Consider the following 22,735-nt stretch of genomic DNA (forward strand, 5'->3'; position numbering starts at 1 on the left):
CTCTCTCTCTCCTGGAGGAGATTTGCATCACCCTGGGGAATTTTTTCTTTTATGAGTGACTTATAAACTTATGATTTCATTTCTTTATTTTATATTATATTTATTTATATTTTAAAATATTTATTATTGTTTTACATTTGTCACCAGATGACCTCGCTGGTGCGGCGCCATGATTTATTTTTATTCAATCACTCCTTCCTTCCTGCCTTCCCTCCTTTCCTCCATCTTTCCCTCAACACCTCCCCTGGCCTGCCTTCCCCCTCCCTCTCTCTCTCTCTCTCTCTCTCTCTCTCTCATGTATGGTGTTTTAGGATACTTTTGGTTATTTTCTTTTTCATTATATAGTACATATTTTCAATTTGACTTTATTTCCACACCACCCAGGAGGTAAAAGTCTTGGAGCGTTTTTTTTTTTTCAAGAGGTGTCCCCAGCAGGCCTATTCCTCTATCTCTTACAGAATAGTTATGATGAATCCTCATCAGAAGTTGTAAGGGTGACAATGAAAGAATCAAAGAAATGGTCAATCACCACATCTCTCTTTGCATCATCTTCTTGCAGTTTTTCTGCATGCCTGACAGCATTCGTCCAGTTCTCTGCTGCAATATTGTTAATTGATTCATGGACGAGTGGCTTCAAATCTGCAATCCTGAATGTATTCCTTTTGGACACATAGCCTTTAACCTGTGCCCAAATCAGTTCAACTGGGTTATATTGGCAGTGGTAAGGGGGTAGGCGTACAACCCTATGTCCGTGCTCTGAGGCCATCTTGTCAATCACGAAGTTGGTATCTGCATCTGCGATGTGACGAGTCACAAGGTGCATGAGTTCCGCCTTGAGGAGGCCTTCTGGCACTGTTACACCCTTCTTCTCCAGCCATTCTCTGATCGTAGCTTTGTTGCTTGCAGAAGTTGGAGGCTTATCTATTTTCCTTGAGTGATATGATGCATTATCTATCACAATAATTGAAGATGGAGGAATGTTAGGTAACAGTTGAGTCTTAAACCATTTTTCAAAGGTGTCGGCATTCATTTGATCATGATAATCGCCGACATTTTTTGCCTGGAAAACAAGGGCGGCTCCGGGAACAAATCCATTTTTTGTCCTGGCATGCAGAATAATCAAGCGGGCACCTTTCCCTGTGGGTACCCTAACTCTCACAGCCTTTTCTGCATTGCTGTCTATCCAGCATTTGGAAACCGTGTAGTTTTGATTAATCCACGTCTCGTCTAAGTAGACGATAGTTCTGTCCGAACTTCGAAGTCTCCTCATTTCTCTCAAGCACTTGCACCGTGCATAAGTTACATCATTGCGTTCCATTAGGAATCTCCGTCCATCAACATTTCCAAAGCGAAAACCGATTTTCTTGAGAACCTTTCGTAAAATCTCACGGCTGCCAGGATAGGAAAGGTTAGTCCTCATTTCCTCATGAATTTTTTCAAGTGTTGGGATTTCTTTCCTCTCATAAAAATTTAACATTGTTCTGCGCAGCACATCCTCATTGAAGTTATCAAAAAAATCCGTAATGGGTGTTGCACATTTCCTTTTCTTGGGCGACATAAACTTGGGAGACTGATTTTCCTCATTATCTCTTGCAGCTTTGCAGATTCTCTCAACCGTTCTTTCGCTCATTTTTGTTGCTGCAGCTGTTCGAGAGGTAGCCTTCGAAATGTCATCAAGAATTCCTCCATTCTCCTTCTCCTTCTGAAAATACTGCCTTACGTTAAAGACAATTTCTTTAGCTTGACTATGTAGATGCGAGGAGTGGGCTGGTTGAGCTTCCATCCTGCCTGAGTCAAGGACACAAAGTGACACGAGACTGTGGCCGGGTCAGACTGGGTCTGAGTGTTGCCGCTCACGAGGATTAAATGTTTTTTATTTTTTTTTCTACTAAGAAATTGTCAAATTTTTACTTATATTCCTACACATTATGTTATAATCATAATTGTGACATTATTACCCACGCCAGAAATACGGTAAAAGCCAATAAAGGTGACTACATTTTTTTTTAGCAACACTGTAAAAACTTTATGCCACGTTTCTGTATTGCCATGTAAATATTTTATGCATGATAATTTTACTGTTCTTTCATATATTATAATACACACGTTAACATTGTATTCATATGTGTTTATCGTATTTGTGATGCCTTTTACATATGTAACAGCCGTTTCACATCGCGGGTTTGGGAAACGTGGCACCACTGTACAGAGGGTCGCGCCACACCCGAGCCGCCAGTTAAGATTTGTCAGACCATAGTGGGGTGGGTATCACTTCCCCGTACTCTCCTCCTGGGATGGTTGTCCGGCTCACCTTACCGCATGGGTATTTCACCATGAAGTGATTATAAATTGTATATCTCAGTTTTCATATGGATTTACTTTTTTTAAATAATATATATCTGAATCAATACCTAAACAATTTTCTTTTAAACGATTATTTGTCCATCGGAGTGATTTTACTTTGGTAAATATGTATAATGATATCACACGAACCATCATACTCGGAAAATATTCCATTTCCTAAATTTGATGAGGAGGCTCAAGATGCTGCTTTAAAGCACTAGTTATACAAGTAACAATAATATCCGTTCTGTAATGCTAGGTATTTTAGAGTCGGCCTCCCATCCCTAGAGCACCTAGTGAGTAGCTGGGTTCTCTTTCTAGACCGGAGCTTAGACAAATAAGAGAGAGGCAGGACACAAAAACCCAAGGCAACACCTTACATGTGTATTACTATATCTTACACAGGAACGAGCAGATGTCACAAATACAAACAAGCTGCACAATTATAATCCTTGGGCTGCAGACATGGAATAATAGTATCATGCAGGGTACTGTACAAGACCAGATTGGTTAGGGGGAACAACAATTCAGCTAGACACTTATGTTGGTGGGGGAGTTTAGATTTCCTAGGCCGGTGGTGTTGGTTGTCTCGATTTTCCAGGGTAGCATTAATATTTTACACTGGGCCTAAGTGTGACCTTATCGAGACATGCCATCACTGTTGCATAGAGTGTTCACTGTATCTTGGCCCGTAGATCATTTTTACATTACTGTGTACCCGGGTGGAGCTGGTGGTACTGGAACTTCAACTCAGGGGCCTATGTATGATCTTCACTGTCTTACAGTTGCACTGTACACTATGTCTGTACACTGTCTTACCATTGCATTATCTTTTCCACTACTTTCTTTTATGCTCTAACCACCAGCCCACTTTACTCTGTCATTCCTTCACTGTCTGTATGCTGTGTGTGTTCACTTTCACTCACTGTCAGGTCGGACGTGTCATAGTCAGGCGCAGAGGCGGCGGCAGAGTCTCAGCCTCCCTACTGATGGGGCTCGGATCCACCAGGAGCAGCTAGGTCCAGGGGGCGGGGGACAGTGCATAGGGGCGTCCTCTCTCATCTGGGGCTGCTGGGGTCGTAGGGGCCCGAGGCTTCTGGGCTCAGGGTGAGAGTCTGGCCCTATGGGCTGGGGCCAAACAGTCGCCTGAACTTCTGAGTCAGGCCCCTGATGGAGGATGAGGATCTCCGGCTTCTGGGTGCAGGAAGGTCCTGCCCAGGAGTCTGAGGGGCGGTTGGGAGGCTGCGGTCCCCGCAGGTCGGGGACACCGTCAGGAGTGATTTGCAGCGTCGGCTGGCGTCGGGGTCCATCAGAGGTGTCTCCACCAGCTGTAGGGAGAAGAGCCCGGTGGTGGTCACAGGGCCTCTCCAATACTCCTCCAAGCTGGGGGCTCCCTCCAAGTTGTGGGTGGGTGGACTGGGCTCAGCACCTGACAAAGGAGTGGCTTCAGGTCATCTCTGGCAGTAAGGCCCGGCTACTGGCCGTGGCTTTCTCAGGACACCTTCAGAGTGGCTACCAGCTGCCTCCTGCAGGAGGGTAGAGCAGCTACAGGCCGACTCTCCAGGGGCACCTTCAGAGTGGCTTCTGGCAGTCTCCTGATGAAGGCGGGAGCGGCTTTTGGCCGTCTCCTGATTGACCTCCAGAGCGGTTTCAGGCCATCTCCTGTAGGAGGTTGAGCGGCTGCAGGCCGTCTCTCCAAGGGGCACCTTCCGAGCGGCTTCAGGCCGTCTCCTAATGAAGGTGGGAGCGGCTTCAGGCCATCTCCTCTTTTCCTCCAGAGCAGCTTCAGGCCATCTCCTGTAGGAGGGTGACCACTGCAGGCTGTCTCTCCGAGGGGCACCTTCTGAGTGGCTTCAGGCCGTCTACTGACGAAGGCGGGAGCGGCTTCAGGCCATCTCCTAGTTTCCTCCAGAGTGGCTTCAGGCCATCTCCTGTAGGAGGGTGAGCGGCTATCGGCTGTCTAAGAGGTGCTGTTGGGAAGTGGAGAAACAGTTCCACCCCAGTCTGATCTGTGGCCAGCTCAGCCAGCAGGTCGTCTTGTCTTCCTGCTATGATGGTGGTGGGCGAGTTCCATGTCAGAGGGATGCGCAGCCCGGGTAGACTTAAGCCGTTTCTGCCCAGAGATCATTCGCACTGTGTACACTCCTCCGTGGGCTCCTTCTGGTGGCTCGTTGCGGTCTGTTTTGATGTCCTGCTGCATTTTACCACCATCAGCTGGGAAAAAGTCACAGCCTCATGACTGGAGGTGATAAACTCCTTTACCGTAGGTGGCGTAGACTGGCTGGAGGTGTTGGAGAAGGGCGTGTTAGGCTGTGGTAGCAGGATTTCTTCGTGCTGTTTGTCACAAGTGATGAACTGGGTGGATTGGTCGGTGGAGGAGCAGAGGAGGCGTAGGAGGTGGCGGGGTCCTCGGACACGCCGTTTGCACCCAAAGGGCAGTGCCCATATGGTTTGGCAGATCTTCATGGTAGGTGTCATCTTGGGTGTTGAGCTGTGCTGAATGCTGGAGATGGAGGGCAAGTGTGGAGTTTTATTCCGGAGTAATGCAGCGTGGAGTCTCTGGGGAGTATAGGTGTTCGGGATCTGAACTTGGTGTATCATGTATGTGAGTGGGCTTAAGGTAGGGGTCGGAGTGTGAATTTGCGGCAAGGCGGGTGGGGTGGGAGAGTGGGTGTATCGGGCAGGTGGGTGGGAGAGGCGGCCGAAACGGGTAGTGGTGGTTCTGAGGGTGGGTGTGGGTGGTGATGGGGACATGCGGTGTCGGCCCGCTTGTGATGGGCACGGGGCACGGGCAGTTGGTTTGGGGGTGGTCAGTGGGTGGACAGTGCAAGGCGGGGAGCAGGGGGTGGGTGTAGAGGTTGGTGGTGGGGCAGGCATGTGGGCGGCTCTCGCAGAAACAGGGATGGGAGCTGGGGTGGGTGAGACCAAGGGGGCGTGGGCGGGCTGTGATGGTGGGTTTGGTTGTCGGAGGGGGGGTGGAGGTTGAGGCGAGGGTGTAGTGGGCAGCGACGGTAAGGGGGCGTGGGTGGGACACTTGGTGTCGGCGTGGTGGCCCGGGTACTAGGTGGTGATGGGGTGGGGGAGGTGTGGGGGCTTGGTGGTGTTGGTGAGCTGTCAGGTGAGGTGCTGGACGTGGCAGGTGGTGAGATGGGGGTGGCAGGGGAGGAGAAAGAAAGGGGGAGATAATTATAGCAGTTGTTGGAGGTAGAGGAAGGTGGCGCGGGGGTGGAGGGGTGGGGTGGGGTGTTGGGCCAGAGCCGGGGAGGTGGGGGCGTGGAAGCGGCAGACATTCCGGTTTCTGAGGGTGCGGGACGTGCCGTGGTATTCTACGGTCACCTGGTAGGGGTTAGGGATGTGAGTGATGGTGTGTGGCCCCATAAAGCGCGGGGCAAGCTTGTGGGGGGTGGGGAGCTGTGCAATCATCACGGTATCATCTGACTTGTAGGGGTTGGAGGCGGTGTTGGGGCAGAGGTCCAGGTTGTTCTGGAGGTGCGTCAGTCGTCATTTAAGGTGGTGTAAGTGGTCGGAGGTGGGGGTGGAAGCAGGGAATTGCAAGTGCTGCCAAAGGGGCAGGAGGAGGGATGTTTCTCCAAACACTCACTCGTAGGGCGAGATGCCGTCCTCTCGGGGGCAGGAATTAGTGCCCCATTGCACAATTTTTACGTGGGCGGGCAAGTCGTCGTTTTTTTAGTGGCTTCTATCCAGGTGCGGAGTTGATTCATTAGGGTACAATGGCTGCGTTCACACATAGCATTTCTTTGAGGCCAGTAAGGGGATCAGTGGGAGATGCTATAGCCGAAAAGATGGGTGAGTTCCTCCCAGATTTTGCTAGTGAACTCTGGCATGTTGTCTGACTGGATGACCTGCGGGATGCCAAAATAAGGAAAAACATGTCGGACCAGGGTGTCAGCCACTGCGACAGCGTGGTGTTCTTTCGCTGGGCAGGATACGATGAACTCAGAGTACACGTCGTTGAATGTAATCACGTACCTATAGCCCAACTTCAGGGGCAAAGGTCCCACTACATTGAGTGCCAAGAGTTGCCAAGGTTTGTGGGCGATAATACGCCCAGCTTGGTCGGCGGTACATGTGATGTCCTTACCAAGGGTGCACGCTTGGCAGGATTGGATAATCTCCTTGGCGAGGGTGGAGGGATTTGGCATCCAATAGGCATCGTTGAAAACCTGTAGGAGTTTCTTCGTGCCCAGGTGAATGCTGTTGTGGGCGTGCAGATGTCGTAGGGCATCTAAGGAGGCATCGGGGGCCAGAATGATATGCCCAAATGGAGTTAGCAGGTAGTCGCCTTGGCAGTACAATTTTTTGAAGAGGGGCTGAGGGATCCAGGGTGGCCTTTCCTTCTGATGCCATTGTTGGAGGAGGTCAGCTCCAGGCTGGGCGGCGATGATAGGGAGTCGGTAAAAGGCATCTGCATTGGTATTGAGTTTGCCGTGGCAGTATGAGCTTTTGTAGTTAAACTCCTCCAGAGTTTCGTGCCACCTGATGAGCTGTGCATTGTGGGTGTCGGACTGTCGCAACCACTGGAGGGACTGGTGATCAGTGATGATGGTAACCTGGGTCCCTGATAGGTATGCCCAGCAGTGCTAGAGTGCCCAGACAATACTCAGGCACTCCCTCTTGTTGGCGGCATAATTCTTCTCCGCCGGATTTAAGGCATGACTGGCGCAGGCGATGATGTGTTCATGGCCCTCTTGGACTTGCGCCAGCACAGTCCCAATTGCAATGAGGGAGACGTCTGTGTAGAGCCGAAATGGAAGGGTATAGTCAGGGAAAGTGACGATAGGGGCGGATACAAGCTTATCCCGACGTTTTAGGACCTTTTTTTTTTTTTGGCTCAAACATCCGCTTTTGGTGAGAAACACCGAAAATTCATAGATAAATCGCTCACCTGAGGTTTAAAATACCCGATTTAGGTTTGAGTACTTCCTTACCTGACTGGGTTTTCTAACAGGCTGGCACCAAAGAAAACGAGTTCTATGGGAGGGTAGCTATTTTATCCACTCATAAACAGTATTTACTTATTTACTTGGTACGAATTTAAACGTAGTACAAGAGTATATTGGTTTTCAAACAGTAATTTAGGCATTATAAGCATTGTTTCACTCACTAACTCATCACCATTCATGACCTTTTTTTTCCCACATTACCTGATCATCATTTCTGACTGTTTCTTCCTCTAATGCTATGTAAACTTTGTCCTCCACATTGTCATCGATTGGGGAATCACTCTGGCCCTGAATGTCTTTATTGGCCAGGTCACTGGTAACAGGTGAATTGCCGAGACAATGGCGTCCAGGGGGGGGGGAGAGGTTATGCGGTGTAAGGCATTGTTCCTGCTTAGCATCTTGTAGAGGAATAGAGGAAGGTGTCTCGTGTATACGTGCCAAAAATCACTGTCGAAATCACTCGCGAAAATTGAAAATAGTGCAAATTAGGGACCTTGCAATGTTGCCACGTTAATTCACGTCGCCGGGACGGCGCGCGTTAAGTTGTTGGAAGGTGGCTCATCTCTCGTCTGTCCAGATAAATGGCTCTCCCTTTCGGGTCAGGTCGTGGAGGGGCTTGTCAATGTGCGTGAATCCCTTCACAAAACGGCAGTAGTAGGAAGTCAGGCTGAGGAATGCTCGGATTCCATGGACATTGCTGGGTGGCTGGATGTCCGTGATGGCACGGAGTTTGTCGGGGTCGGGAGATATGCCAGCCTGGGAGATGACATGCCCCAGGAATGAGATGGTTCTGGCAGCCAGGACTCACTTGGAGGGCCGGAGTTTGAGGCCTGCCTGTCTGATTCTGGAAAAAACCTGGCGGAGGTGCTGCAGGTGGTCAGCCCAGGTCTGGCAGAACACAATGATGTCATCCAAGTACGCCGGGCATATCTCCCACGTAAGACCGCTGAGGACGGATTCCATGAGTCTTGAAATGGTGACAGGGGCATTACAGAAGCCAAAAAGTAAAGCATTAAATTCATAATATTTCCCATTGCTGGTGGAAAACACAGTTTTGCTTCTGTCCTCTGGCTGCACCAGAACCTGCCAGTACCCCGACTGGAGATCGAGGGTGGAGAACCAGGATGCGCCGTATAGGGAGTCTAGGGAATTGTCTATTCATGGGAGCAGAGCAGCGTCCTTGGTAGTGACGTCGTTGAGCGGGCGGTAATCAACATAGAACCGCATCGTGCCATCCTTTTTCTTCACGAGGACGACAGGGGAGGACCAAGGGCTGGTAGAGGGGGAGACGACTCTGGCTTCAATCATCTCCTGCACCTGGCGGTCTTCCTTTTCCCGTTGCTTGGGGTTTTTCCGCCGGGATGGCTGTCGGATTGGTGGGCCCGTCATATGGATCTCATGAACCAGGTAGGTGGTATGTCCAATGTCGGCGGGTCCTGCCGCAAATAGGTCCTGGAAGTCCAGGAGAAGGCAGCGGAGGGTGTCGGATTGGTGAGCGGAGAGATGGTCAGGGATAGGGGGCAGAGGGGCAGGGGAGCGGGATGGGGAAGGAGCACAGGGCTCAGCTTCTTCCATCTCTTCGATTACAAGCCCTTTCGGGAGGGTGAGGGGCGAGGGAACAAGATTTGCAATCCAGACTGCCTAGTGATGAGGGGGAAGGAAGGCTGGGGGCAGGAGGCAGGCCGAGAGGGTTCCAGGCAGGAGGGGGGAGATGAGAATGGAAGTACCTTAGGGCCAGTTAAGGGGCACCCAAGCCTTGTGATGAGGGGTGATAGTGACAGCTGAGGAGGTGGCGGCGGGGAAGAAGGGGAGGAGGGGGCAAGAAAAGGGGGGCAGGGGGACAAGAAATGGGGGGAGGGGGGCAGGGAGTCTTCCTGCCGGGGCCGGGGCGTGCAAGTGCAGACAGCCCTCATGGGAGGGGGGGGGGGAATGTTTCTGGAACTGGAGCTGTCTATTCTGGCAGTTAATGGTGGTGCCCAGCTTCTGCAGCGAGTCCAGTCCCAGAAAGCCGTCATAGTTTCGGCAGGAAGTGTCGAATACAATTAAATTGTGCATCGCCGACGCCAGCTGACAGGTGTCGACATGCAGGGCCCGTGTTTCCCCACGGATCAGCAGGGGGCCATCCCCTGCGTCCACCAGGTGAGTAGCTGTCGGGAGTAGCGGGCCAAAGGTCGACTTGTGACAGGAGAAGTAGTGGCTATATAGGCAAGATCTTGCAACTCCCGTGTCGACAAGCAATCTGGCTTTTATCCCATTCAGCTTCATCTTGTGGTAAACTGGGGGGCGGTATTTGGGGCAAGTGGCCCCCGCCACCGTGGGAAGGTGCGGGGGCGGTCCTAAAAATCCAACTGTCGCAGGCCTCCTTCTTCTTCCTCTGGCTCCTGCTCCCTGGGTTCGGTTTCTTCTACGAGGCCAGGTTCATCATCCAGTTCCTCATTATCTAGGGAGGAGACTTTACACGTGCCCAGGGTGGTGGTTTTTCATCTGGCAGCCTTTAGCTGGTCCCTGATATCGTGCAGGGAGCATCGGGAGCTGCAGGCGGAGAACTCCTAGGGGTTGACTATGGTCCATCTATTTTATGAAGAGCGTTTGGGCATTGTCTCTCTTGGGAATTTCCTAGGCCGCCTCTCTGCCAAATGTGTACACCTCTCTGTCTCATGTCAGCTATTTACTACTTCTAAATGAAGTTTATTTACAGAATAAATATATTTAATTCTTTAATAAGGCTATATAGTGTTATAAATGCCTAATTTTTTTTCTTTTAATAACAATTACTTTTTATAAATACCACAACACTTGGCAATGTTGCTTTCCAATGTTGCCATGCTTTTAAGGGTAGAGTGACCATGTTAATCCAGGTCATTTCCACTCTGGCCGCCACCTGAGATGGATGCTCTTACTCCTGCTACTCGCTCTCATGTGCTCCACAGTAGAGAAAAATATCTTATTTACAACGTAAATAAGTATTTTTTGGAAGGGAAGGCAAACAGAGGACCTATAATTGTTCCCTTAAAAGCTGTTATAAACCACAAATAAACATCACACTTTACGGAGAAAATCACAGTCATAATAAAAATTAATGTTAGAGAGAGAGAGAGAGACAGAGACAGACACAGACAGACAGAGAGAAAGACAGAAACAGAGAGTAGGGGGGAAAGGTCATGGAGAAAGGGAATAAGAGCACAACAAAACAGACAGACAGTCAGTCTGGAGGCTTTTCCTCAAATTCTAAAAATTCATAAAAGTGTATAGACTTTTTATAGAAATAAATCTATAAAAAATGCAATTTCTATATGCAGAGTGGTGTGCTGGGAGGGAGAGATGTCATTAGCGCCGTGTTTCTAATCCGATTAAGTTGCCCAGTACAAAGTATGCAAACACTGTGGGACGGGGACTCCCCAAGAGGGACAACACCCAAACGCTCTTCATAAAAGAGACGGACCATAGGATGAGGTTGGGGTTCGAATTGTGACTGGGGTGTCAGTGGGCAGGGTGTGCTCTAGGTAGGCTGAGTGCCGGGGTGGGGCTGGTGTGGGGCATGGGTGGGCGTGGCTTGACTGGGGGAGCCGGAGCATTTGTGGGAAACTTCTTTACCACGTTGATTTGCTGGGGTGCAGGGTGGGAGGTCAGGAGGCGGCGTATCAGTTGGATATTAAAATACCCGCCGCCACTGAACCACCCACCATGCAACCCCCCACCCCACCAACAAGCCACTACCACACCGCCACCCCAGCAGGACACCACGGTGGGGCTATTGACCTGGAACAAGAGGGTCACCGGGACACCCCTGTCCTGAGTCCCTCTTTCCCGAAACTGTCCCAACACCAAGTAAGCAGGAAGAGGCAATGACCCTGCGAGCGGGGCAGCCTTCACCAGGTTCGGGGTGGGACTGATCCAGAGTCAGTCCCAGGCAACACTGCGGTACGGCCACCATATGTACCGGGGAAGGAGTAGACTCACTGTTCGCCCTTCAGTTGTTTTCCCCCTGTGACATCGCCATCACGGCCACCGTACATGAGGAGGAAGGAGCGGCCACCGTACGCCCTTCAGTCACACCCACTTCTGAGGACGGCCTCGGGGCGTTGGTTATTGAACGCGCCCCGACTGGCAGAGACAGGAGTACTGGAGCCACGTTCACGGCCACCGTACGTGATGGGGAGGGAGCAGCCACCATACGCCCCTCATCCACTACTTCCTCCTACTATGGGAGTAACACCGCGTTCATGGCCACTGTACGTGACGGGGAAGGAGTGGCCACTGTATGCCCTTCAGTTACTTCCCGAAGGGCAGGCAGGCCCACAGCTACAGCCACTGTACGTACCACAGTAAATAGACCCTCGGCTATGGCCTCTGTACGTACCAGAGAGGGTGCTGCCCCCGTGCACCCTTCTGCCTTTTCCTCCTATGAGAGTAACACCGAGTTCATGGCCAACGTACATGACGGGGAAGGAGCGGCCACCGTACGCCCTTCAGTTACTTCCCGAAGGGCAGGCAGGCCCATGGCTACGGCCACTGTACGTGCCAGGGTAAATAGACCCTCGGTTACGGCCTCTGCATGTACCGGAGAGGGCGCGGCCTTCGTACACCCCTCTCCTGCCTTTTCCTCCTTCGGGAGCAGCACCGCCAGCACTGTCTCTGTACATGCGGGGGAAAGAGCGGCCACCGTACGCCCTTCAGCTGCGAGCCCTAGGAGTCATGAAACCACGTTCACGGCCACCGTGCATGACAGGGAGGGAGCGGCCACCGTACGCCCCTCATTTGTGATTCCAAAGGCCCTCCCGAAGCAGGAGGTCCCTTGCGCGGCCGACCCTTCTCCTCTCGGCTGCGTGGGACGCCCTTTGTCTCCCTACAGGAGCGGTTCCCTGGAGGTGCTGCCGGAGTGGTGGTGTGGCCCGATTCAAGCCCTACCACCTACACCTGGGAGGTCCCTGCCCCTGACGGACACTCGACGGAGGCGGCGCTGCAGTTCACCCCTGATGGCGCTTCCCCCTGCAGGCGGCTGCAGCCCCCGGACCCCCAGGTCTGACCAGCAGCCCCCAGGCCCGGGCAACCCAGGCTCCCTCTCTCCCCGAAGCCAGAGGCAACAGATCCGCCTCCTGCAGCTGTTTGGCCCTAGTCCCAAGGGCCACCACTCAGGTCGAGGCCCCCAGAACGGAGGGCCTCCCTGCACCCCACTGACGAGGCTCCAGTATGCGGGCCTCCTTCCAGGTCGAGGCCCTCAGACTGGAGGGCCTCTCTGCACCCCAACAACGACTACTACCCAGGCAGCGACGCCCCTGCAGGCAGTGTGTTGCCCCTTGCAGGAGGGCTCCCCATAGGGCCCCTCTCATGCCCAGGAGATGCAGCAAATGATGCCCAGGAAACACAGGTATACAGTGACCTCCATAACTCTAGTGTCGTGAACAGTCGAGACAGAACTGCATAATGACTAGTGACAGAGTGAAGGCCCGAATAATATAAGTGACTAAAGTTACTAATAGTGTACTGAGACCCGATACCTGGCAGAGTAGAAAATATCAACAACTATATATATGAGAACTTATAGAAATCGTGGGCCAAGATCAGTGGTGCGCGGGAAACATCAAACACCTGTGAATAAGTGCTACTGCGACTACGTGACTTTCTCGAGTGTCACGACCCGCACCCTACCCACTTATGGTAATATTCATTCCCATAACCCTTGGCCCTGTCCTCTCCAGGTGTATCGGACTTGATATATAAAATACATATTCTGTCTATAAACAGTATATGGGTATCGCAATATTAGAACCCATTATTCCTGTATCAGTGAAGAGTGTTGTGTCTTGAATGTAACTGTAAACATTTGTATTAAAGACTAACTCTGTGTCCCTGTCCAAAGCATATCCAGTGTCTCTGTTTTATATTGTAACGGTGTAGGAATTAAGACAATAGATGTATTAAGGTGTACTGCCTGGTTTTTATGTCCTGTTCCTTTGTGGGTGCTTTACTTCCGGTCTGGAAAGAGGACCCCGGTCAGTCGCTGGTGTTCTTAGAACGAGAGGTCAGACTAAAAACACCCAGCATAACAGATATCCTTATCCATGTCTCCTTTAGGGTCATGGATTGTGAAATGCTCCTTCACCATACTAGAGAGCACTCTCAGGAGAGTATTGAAGGTGTGTTGTTCCCGGGTGTCTATTCATGGGAGCAGAGCAGCGTCCTTGGTAGTGACGTCGTTGAGCGGGCGGTAATCAACATAGAACCGCATCGTGCCATCCTTTTTCTTCACGAGGACGACAGGGGAGGACCAAGGGCTGGTAGAGGGGGAGACGACTCTGGCTTCAATCATCTCCTGCACCTGGCGGTGGGTAGGCAGCAGTGACCAGGCGTCAGGCCTGGATTAGGGTATCATCCAAATTTCCATCGAAGGTTAGGCTATCCAATTGGGACAGCGCTACTACTTTCCCTAGTGAGGGAGTGATAACTTGAATCACTAGTGAGGGATTGTGGATTAATCCCCGAGCTAGACCTCATCACATCATATAGCCCTGCTAGGGTTACAGGAGAGAGCTACCCCTCCCAGCACAGCAGCCACCAGGCGGGGCGCAAACTCGCAACCTCATGATTACAAGCCTGACACCCTACCACCAAGCTACCATGCTCCCCATCACTAGTGAGGGAGTGATAGCTTGAATCACGAGTTTTGCGAAATTTTTGCCAAGTGAGCCCCGGAACGATTTTCGGTGCCATATTAGCTGCCGCTTTGCCTAGTAATGGGAGCGTGACTCCAATTTTTTGCTTATCGTCATCGAACCTGATACCCAGCAAAGGTTTAATACTTGCCAGGTATGTGTGAACATCATACAGCTCAGGGTCAAATTTTGGTAATTGCACATGCTGTTTAGTTACCATTTTGATAGAACTTCCTGATCACCTTTCTCGTATGCCTGGGTCAAGAACCACCTCTGTCCACCAGTGTAATGCCAGGTGTTTTAGGGTCGGCCTCCCGTTCCTAGAGCACCTAGTGAGTAGCTGGGTTCTCTTTCTAGACCGGAGCTTAGACAAATAAGAGAGAGGCAGGACACAAAAACCCAAGGCAACACCTTACATGCGTATTACTAAATCTTACACAGGAACGAGCAGATGTCACAAATACAAACAAGCAGGACAATTATAATCCTTGGGCTGCAGATATGGAATAACAGTGTCAAGCAGGATACTGTACAGGACCAGACTGGTTAGGGGGAACAACACTTCAGCTAGACACTTATGTTGGTGGGGGAGTTTAGATTTCCTAGGCCGGTGGTGGTGGTTGTCTATGATTTCCCAGGATAGCGTTAATATTTTACACTGGGCCTAAGCATGACCTTATCGAGACGTGCCTTCACTGCTGCATTGTGTTCACTGTACCTTGGCCTGTAGATCATTTTTACATTACTTTACTATGTACCTGGGTGGAGCTGCGCAGTACTGGAACTTCATCCTCAGGGCCTATATATGATCTTCACTGTCATACGGCAGTACTATACACTATGGTAGTCCCGTCCTTCACTGTCTTACCATTGCACTATCTTTTCCACCACTTTCTTTTATGCTCTAACCACCGGCCCACTCCTACACTGTCTGTATGCTGCATGTGTTCACTGTCACTAACTGTCAGGTCAGATGTGTCACAGTCAGGCGCAGGGGCAGCGGCGGAGTCTCAGCCTCCCTATTGACGGGGCTGGGATCCGCCAGGGGTGGCTAGGTCCTGGGGGTGGGGGACAGCGCATAGGGGCATCCTCTCTCATCCAGGGCTGCTGGGGGCATAGGGGCCCGAGGCTTCTGGGCTCGGGGTGAGAGTCCAGTCCTCTGGGCTGGGGCCGAACAGTCACCTGAACTTCTGAGTCAGGTGCCTGACAATCCTGCTGAAGGAAACGGCCTACTGCCACTCAAGAGGTGACCAGAGGTGTGCTGACTCCCCCACACAGACCACAGGCAACTGCCGGGCCTTGGTGCCCTATAGTTGCGCCCTTGGGCAGCCACGGCCAATTGCCGGGCCCCACGGCCACAAGGAGGTATTGTCATCGCCCCTGCGTAAGGCAGGCGCCCAAGAGCCCCCGAGAGGCCTAACTGCTTCCCCTGGCCTCCGGTCTCTACCCTGCCCTGGAGAAGACCTACCTAACGGACTCTAGTTCAAGTTGGTGCCGCAGCCCCTCCCTGACAGCGCCCCTCGACTCTGGGGACCGCAGTCCTCAGTTCCTCCAGGCCCTCCCCAGGACACCCGGGTGCGACCTCTCCACGCCCAAGAGGCGGTGTAAGACCTCCACCTCCGGCCAAAACCTGAGCCAGAGATTCCTGTGTACCCCCTCCACAATATGTCTACCCCCGATGTATATATGTCTCCCCCCCCAATGCATACATGCCCCCACTAAACTTGCTAGGTCAGCACGCTTTCCCACGCCTGAGGAAGGCTTTATTGCATCAGTTCATAGCAGGCAGCCGAGACGGGCAGACTATTTTACTGTGAGCTTGTAATAAACTCCTTATCTAGCTGTTTGTACATGGAGTTTCTATCACCAAAGTATTGCAAGTTACATTTGGTAGCAGCGGTGTTTCGAACCATCAGATTCTGACCACCTCCACCGATTTAGTGACATCACAAGATACACGACGTCTCGCATCTGCCAGCCTCGCCCCTCCTCAGTGCCTCTAGTGGTGTAATACCTGGCTGTGCTTTCCGAGTGTACAATTTTTCTCACCAGTGCTCACCTCTCAAACAACCCCACCCACACGCCTTGTTCCTGACCGCAAGTGTCACCGTCGCCGACCTACGCACCTGTTGCACCTGTTCCGAACTCATCATAACTCCTGCCCCCACGGTGCCACTTATCACTGTCTGCCCACTGCCTGCCCACCACCATTCTCTGCATTTGCAACTCACCAGCTCTACACCTGCCTTGAACCAACATCTGCCCTCACCACCCACCACCAGCCTCCGCTGCCGCCACATCTGGTCCGCTTTACGTGAGCCTCCTAAGACCGCCACTCCCTGCCGGTGATTCATCGTGGCGTCTCTTCTCCTCTCTGCCCAACTGTCTCTCCACCGCCGCCCCGCCTCGCCCCGCCTCTCCCCACCCTGCCCCGCCCCAGCCCAGCTACGCCCAGCCACCCCTGCACGTCATACCTCTCAACACTCCCATCTCTACTGTGTAACTATAGTATATCTTTCCTTTCTATAGAGATTATCCTCGATTTTCTCTACAGATTGGTTACTGTAAATATTCCATCTCATTTCCATTACCCCGTTTTCATCTTCACCTACGTTATTTATATTCCATCTCATCCTTCGCCTTTTATTTAAACCATCCATCCCCACACCTTCATTCATTTTCACACCTCGTGTATTCCATTCTCTCATTGTTATTTATACATTTCCACCTACGTATCCATCTTCATCCTTTCATCTTCCATTGCCGCATTAAATGTCATACTTTCCACGTCAACCGCTTACCACCAGCCCTCTCGACCCGGAAACATCACCTGCTCATACCTCGTCTGCCGACTCTAACACAATCACTCATTTACGAAGTGGCAAAGAGTACCACCACCCTGTACCTGAGCCTCCCGTTTCCCTTCCCGCAGAATCACTTACTACCCGTCCTACACTCTTAAATCCAGATACCTCCTCCTCTACTCCTGCCTCTACACTCCCTTCTTCCTCTACTCCTTCCCCTGTCGTTCCCTCTCCTGCCTCCCTCCATACCCCGTCTTGCTCGCCCTTAACTGCCACTACCTTCTCTCTCTCCCACACCTCTCCTGCCGCCACTTCTGCACTTCCAGCCATGGCCAACCCTCCACAGTCTATCTATCTCGACGATGCCAATCGTCCCAAATTTACCGGCCAGGACCCAACTTGGTCTGTCTATGATTTCCTCAGAGAAGTCGAAACAGAAATACACAATAGACAAATAACCGATGAATCGCTCAAAGTAGCCTACCTTCTCGGTTGCTTGCACCACAGCAAATCGGACATCGGATCCGCGATCCGTGCAGGACATTTCGATAGCATTCGTACCTTTGCTGATTTTCGTACGGAACTCATCAGCCTTTGTTGCCAGCATTCAAATACCGCGTCTCTCATGGGATTCATTAATCTCCTAAACCAACTAGATGAGGACTTGCGCGTCCCAGCGCAATATGCCAAGCTCCGCGATGCTGCCGCTGCCATGAAAGCAACTAGTAGCGAGATGCTCCAATTACTGGTAGGCACGAAATGGTTAGAAGACAAGAATGGCATTCCAATGCTTTCACTCACCAACTTTGCTGACTTAATTGGTTACCTGAGATTCCTTCACTGGCTTACTCCTAAACAGCGAGAGCTAGCCTTGGAAATCGGTTTCAATCTAGGAGATAAAATTATTCAGGTCACTAAAGCCATTCATGAAAGAACAGGTTCAAACTACACGCATCAGGGCACCACCCAACCGGTTTACACTATGGAATGTCCCCGTCCTGTTCTTACGATCAAATCAGTCCTTCAATTACCTCTGTCCCTATCACTACCAAAAAGTCCACCCCAGCCCAAACCACCACGATCATCATCTGAGACTACAGAGATCATTCCTTTACTGACTGCGCGCAAGGACATAAATTCCTCAATGTCTCCCGATACATCATCTCAGCCTTTGAACATGGCTCTTACCTCCTCTCCCGACAACACTATCGCTGACTCAGACATGTCTCAGTTACCTACCTCACACAGTCTCAATGATCTTCTCCAACACGCAGAGACGAAACATGCAGTAACGAATACGTGCACAATTTTGTTACCGCATGAGTTCACCAAAGTCTCTGTTTGTGTTGCCGGTGCGAAAGAAGGAGTGGATGTACTAACTCTACCTGAGACGTGTTGTGTGAATGGCTTGACTTATGAGTCAGCGTGGTGTACAGTCTTAGAGGACAGTTTATGCTACCTGTACTTGCTCAATGTCACAAATGCTCCACTAAAACTTAAAAGTGGTGTAAAGATTGAAGACTTCCTAGTATACCCAGCGGCCGTAAAGGTGTGCCAGGATTCCTCAATTCCTACTATTCAGTCTGATGATACGCCAATCGGTGTATGTACTATTAACTCTACGGGATCTGCGCTGACGTATTCACCCGATATGCTCTCACATCTTACTTGCACAGATTTCCCAGAAAATACGCCTCAACTCGACCTTCTGACCTCGTACAGAAATGTGGTTGCCTTACCCGGTGAACCGATGGGTAGAACAGACCTTGTTAAACATACGATTGAACTACTACCAGGAACTCAGCCGATTTACATACCAGCATATCGATTTCCTCACAGCCAGAGAAAGCATACAGATCAAATGGTACAAAACATGTTAGACCAAGACATTATTGAACCCTCCGTCAGTCCATGGAATAGCCCACTTTTCTTAGTACCAAAGAAGGACGGCAACTTTAGACCAGTAGTCGACTATCGTAAGGTCAATTCTGTCACCGTTCCAGACCGTTTCCCGTTACCCATCCTCACTGATTTGCTAGAATCCCTTGGTGAAAATAACGTAGTCTTTTCATCTTTAGACCTCCTCAGCGGGTACTGGCAGGTCGAAATGGAAGAATCCTCTCGCCCAGTTACAGCCTTTAGCACCCCTTCCGGACATTTTCAGTTTAAGAGACTCCCTTTTGGTCTGAGAAATGCTCCTTCCGTGTTCCTGCGACTTATCCATTCATTCTTCAGCGGTATGATGGGACACTCTCTTTCTGCTTACCTAGATGATATCATTGTTGTGAGTAAATCCATCCCTGATCATTTTACCAAACTCCAGCAAGTCTTTGAACGCCTCCAGCTTGCAGGCCTGAAAATCATTCTCAGTAAATGTGCCTTCCTGCGAAAGAAAATCAAATTCCTAGGCCATGTCGTAGATGCACAAGGCATTCATACTAATGAGGATAAAACTAAGGCGATTATTAACTTCCCAGAACCTACCACTACCGAAGCTGTACGAAGTTTCCTAGGCCTCAGTGGCTATTATCGTCGCTTCATCCGTGATTATGCAAAGATCGCCGCTCCTCTGACCCACTTACTCAAGCAGAATGTGCCCTTTGTTTGGACTAACGACCAGTCACAGGCCTTCCAAAAGCTAAAGACAGCTCTTGTAAATGCCCCTGTTCTAGCATTCCCTGATTATACCACACCCTTCCTTCTCTGCACAGACGCCTCAGGCACTGGACTTGGTGCCATTTTGATGCAACTCGATGAAGCATCAAGGAAGCGCGTAATAGCGTATGCTAGTCGCACCCTTACAACCGCTGAATGTAACTACAGTGTCACAGATCTCGAAGCGCTAGCGGTAATCTGGTCCTTGAAACATTTCAGAGATATAGTCTATGGTTATCCAGTTCATATCCAAACAGACCACCTTCCACTATGTGATTTGTTCAAGAATCGCAACCTAACAGGTAGACTAGCTAGATGGTCTGCCATCATCTGGGACTTTAATCCCACTTTTCAATATGTACCAGACAAGTTGAATGTAGTTGCAGACGCACTCTCACGTCACGTAGCAGCAGCTATAACATCACTGCAGCCTGAAGTAACTGAAAACACTACACTAACGTCAGAAGTTGTTCGAAACTTTCAGCGCCAAGACCCCATGTGGTCCAAAGTCATTTATTTCCTAGAATCTGGCGATGCCTTGACCTTACCTACTCTGCCAGTATCACTAGATGAGTTCATGCTAGATGATGATCTCTTGTACAGGAAAACACTGCTAACAGGCAAAGATATGCCCAATCGCGAAGTACGCCAACTTGTTGTCCCCACTGCCCTGATACCAAAGGTTCTTCATATTGTTCATAATACTCCTCAAGCTTCCCATCCAGGTAAAGACCGATGCTTGCGCCAAGCACGTCTCAAATACTATTGGCCAACCATGCGCCGCGATATCAATGCCCACTGTGACTCTTGCCTCTCCTGCCACCGCCATCAAGGATCAACCGGCTTACCAGCACCTCTCTTACAATACCCAATCCCATCCCGACCATGGGAAACTGTCTCAATCGATCTCTTAAAACTCCCTCTCACAGAATCTGGCGCTGAGTACTTGTTCGTAGCAGTCGACCACTTCTCCCGCTACTGTGTCCTCGTACTCCTCTCCGACAAGACCACGAAGAGCGTTGCACGTGCCCTTGTAGATCACGTAATTTGCCCGTTCAGTACCCCTCATACCATTCTTACTGACAACAGTACAGAGTTCAACAATAGCCTTCTCGATGAGATCTGTCGCCGCTTTCATATCAGTAAGTGCAATGTCGTGCCTAACCATCCGGCTTCCAATGGCCTTGTAGAACGGCACAACCGAAAAATCTTAGAGTGACTCAGACATCTAGGCTCCCATAGTTCGTCCTGGGATGACTGGATTCCCCAAGTGGCGTCCTCCATCAATGCATCCATTGCTGAATCTCCCTTCTTCGTCCTCTTTGGTTTTGACAAAGACCTCCCATACTCTCTCTTATCCTCAAAGCCAGAACCCATCTACAACATGGATGATTATGTTAAACTAAAATTGGCCAACTTCCAGACAATCCACCAGTATGTCCAATCCACTTTGGCTTCCTCTCAGGAGGACATGCTGCAGCGCCAACATAAGTCCACCTCTCCTATCACTATCAATGTAGGCGATCTTGTCTTTGCTCATTCCCATACACGTTCCTCTAAGTTGGATGACAAATTTACAGGCCCCACCGCGTCCTCACTCAACAAGGCAACAAATTTCACCTCCAGGACCTGTCCATTAGGGACACCAGATGGGTTTACGTCGATGACTTAAGTGAGCACCCCGTGGCCTCATGTTGGAAGAGTCACTTACACAACCTCCTGCCCCCTCTTTCCCTCCTCCCATCCCTCAGTCTACCTTCTCTCCACCTATCCCTCAGTCTCCTTCCTCTCCACCTCCACCTGCTCATTCCTCAATCAATCAATATCGGTCCAAACTGCGCTCTGCCCATCAACCTCTTCCCGACCTCCCCCATTAACTCTACCCTGATTTTCTAGGTACGATGTTAGCGATCTCCCTGCTGGCAGTGCTGACCCTCCTGGGGTCTGGGTCAGGTCAGGACGATGGTGGAGTACGTCCCGGGGCCTTGGTCGGCTCAGGAGGCGAGGTCTCCTTGCGCTATGGTCTTGCGCCCCTGGCCGACTTAGCCATTGCCCTACCTGCCTACGCGCACCAGCTCCACGGAATCAGGAACCATCTCACGGCCCTCATGGGGACACACAACCCGAATGAGTATCTCTATAACCTTTTCCTCCCACTCTCCTGGCAAATGCAATACATAAGTAACAGATTCACTGAGCTCAATGACACATTTTCCATTCAGACACCCGTGGGTCGTTCTCGTGTGAAACGAGGTCTCTTCGACTTCGGCGGTGAGATTCTGCGTGGCTGGTTTGGCGTTGCTACAGCCCGTGACATTTCTGGCTTCAAATCTGATCTCACTCATTTAGCTTCAGCCCTAGAATCACAACGCTGAGTCATTAAACTCCAACACACTATGTTACAGAAGCTCACAACCCAACTCAATGAAGTCACGTCCACTCTACACAATTTCACCGATATCTTACAACGCCACCTTTCAGATCTCAATGTTATCTCTCAGTTCTTCTTCCTCAAACTCAACATGGATAGTCTCCAACTAGCCACTGACTCTCTCTTGTCTCAAGTCTCTGCCTTGGTTCGTATCCTGGTCGATGCTATCAATGGACGTGTCACTGCCGGCTTAGTACCTGTCTCAGCTCTCCGTTCTGTCCTGGAATGGGCTCACTCCACCTTCGGTCTCTCTCCAGTCCTCCCTTACTCCTCCCTTGAATATTATTATCCTGTTCTCGAAGCCACTCTTCTCACCACATACGTCGTCGTCCATATTCCTCTCCGTTCTGCCATAACCTTTAACCTTTTCCACATCATTCCCTTCCCTTTCCGCCTCAACAACTCCTTGTTACAGGTATCTGTTCCTTCAGAATATTTCCTCCTCTCCCATGATCATCTTTCCGTTGCCTTCCTTTCTTCCACAGACCTCCAGCAACGTTCCTCCCTTACTCCGACCTCTCGTCTCTGTGCTGCCCACCTTTTCCCTATCTTCCCTAGCAGTGCTACACCCTGTGAGTCTGCTTTAGTTCGCAACCATTCCATCTACTCGGCCTGTTCTTTTGACCCAGCTCCTGACCTCCCGGTCCACCATGCTCACCTCAACCATGTCCAGTACTTCTTCTTTGCTGTTCCCATCTCTGTCACACTCATGTGTCCTGGTTCTTCGGTTCGATCCGTCCCCGCTAGTGGTCTCTACAGAGCACCTGACTATTGTACCATCAAATCAGAGTCCGTCATCACTTACGCCACTCGCTATCACCAAGCTGTCCGTAATCACTCCTATGACATCTTTCAACCACTCGACATACCTTCAACCCTACCATC

The 22,735-nt window shown here is 50.7% G+C and overlaps 1 protein-coding gene across 1 annotated transcript; it reads right to left on the bottom strand.

The window, feature by feature from the left end:
- Positions 1 to 463: 463 nt before the first annotated feature.
- LOC145403711 (uncharacterized) lies at positions 464 to 1,783 on the bottom strand. Its single transcript, XM_080275394.1, has one exon. It carries the CDS (start codon positions 1,781 to 1,783, stop codon positions 464 to 466), a length of 1,320 nt encoding a protein of 439 aa, XP_080131520.1.
- Positions 1,784 to 22,735: the final 20,952 nt, after the last annotated feature.

The sequence above is a fragment of the Coenobita brevimanus genome, chromosome 61 (genome assembly GCF_032717465.1).
Source record: "Coenobita brevimanus isolate Jiangsu-jjx chromosome 61, ASM3271746v2, whole genome shotgun sequence".
Taxonomy (NCBI): Eukaryota; Metazoa; Arthropoda; class Malacostraca; order Decapoda; family Coenobitidae; genus Coenobita; species Coenobita brevimanus.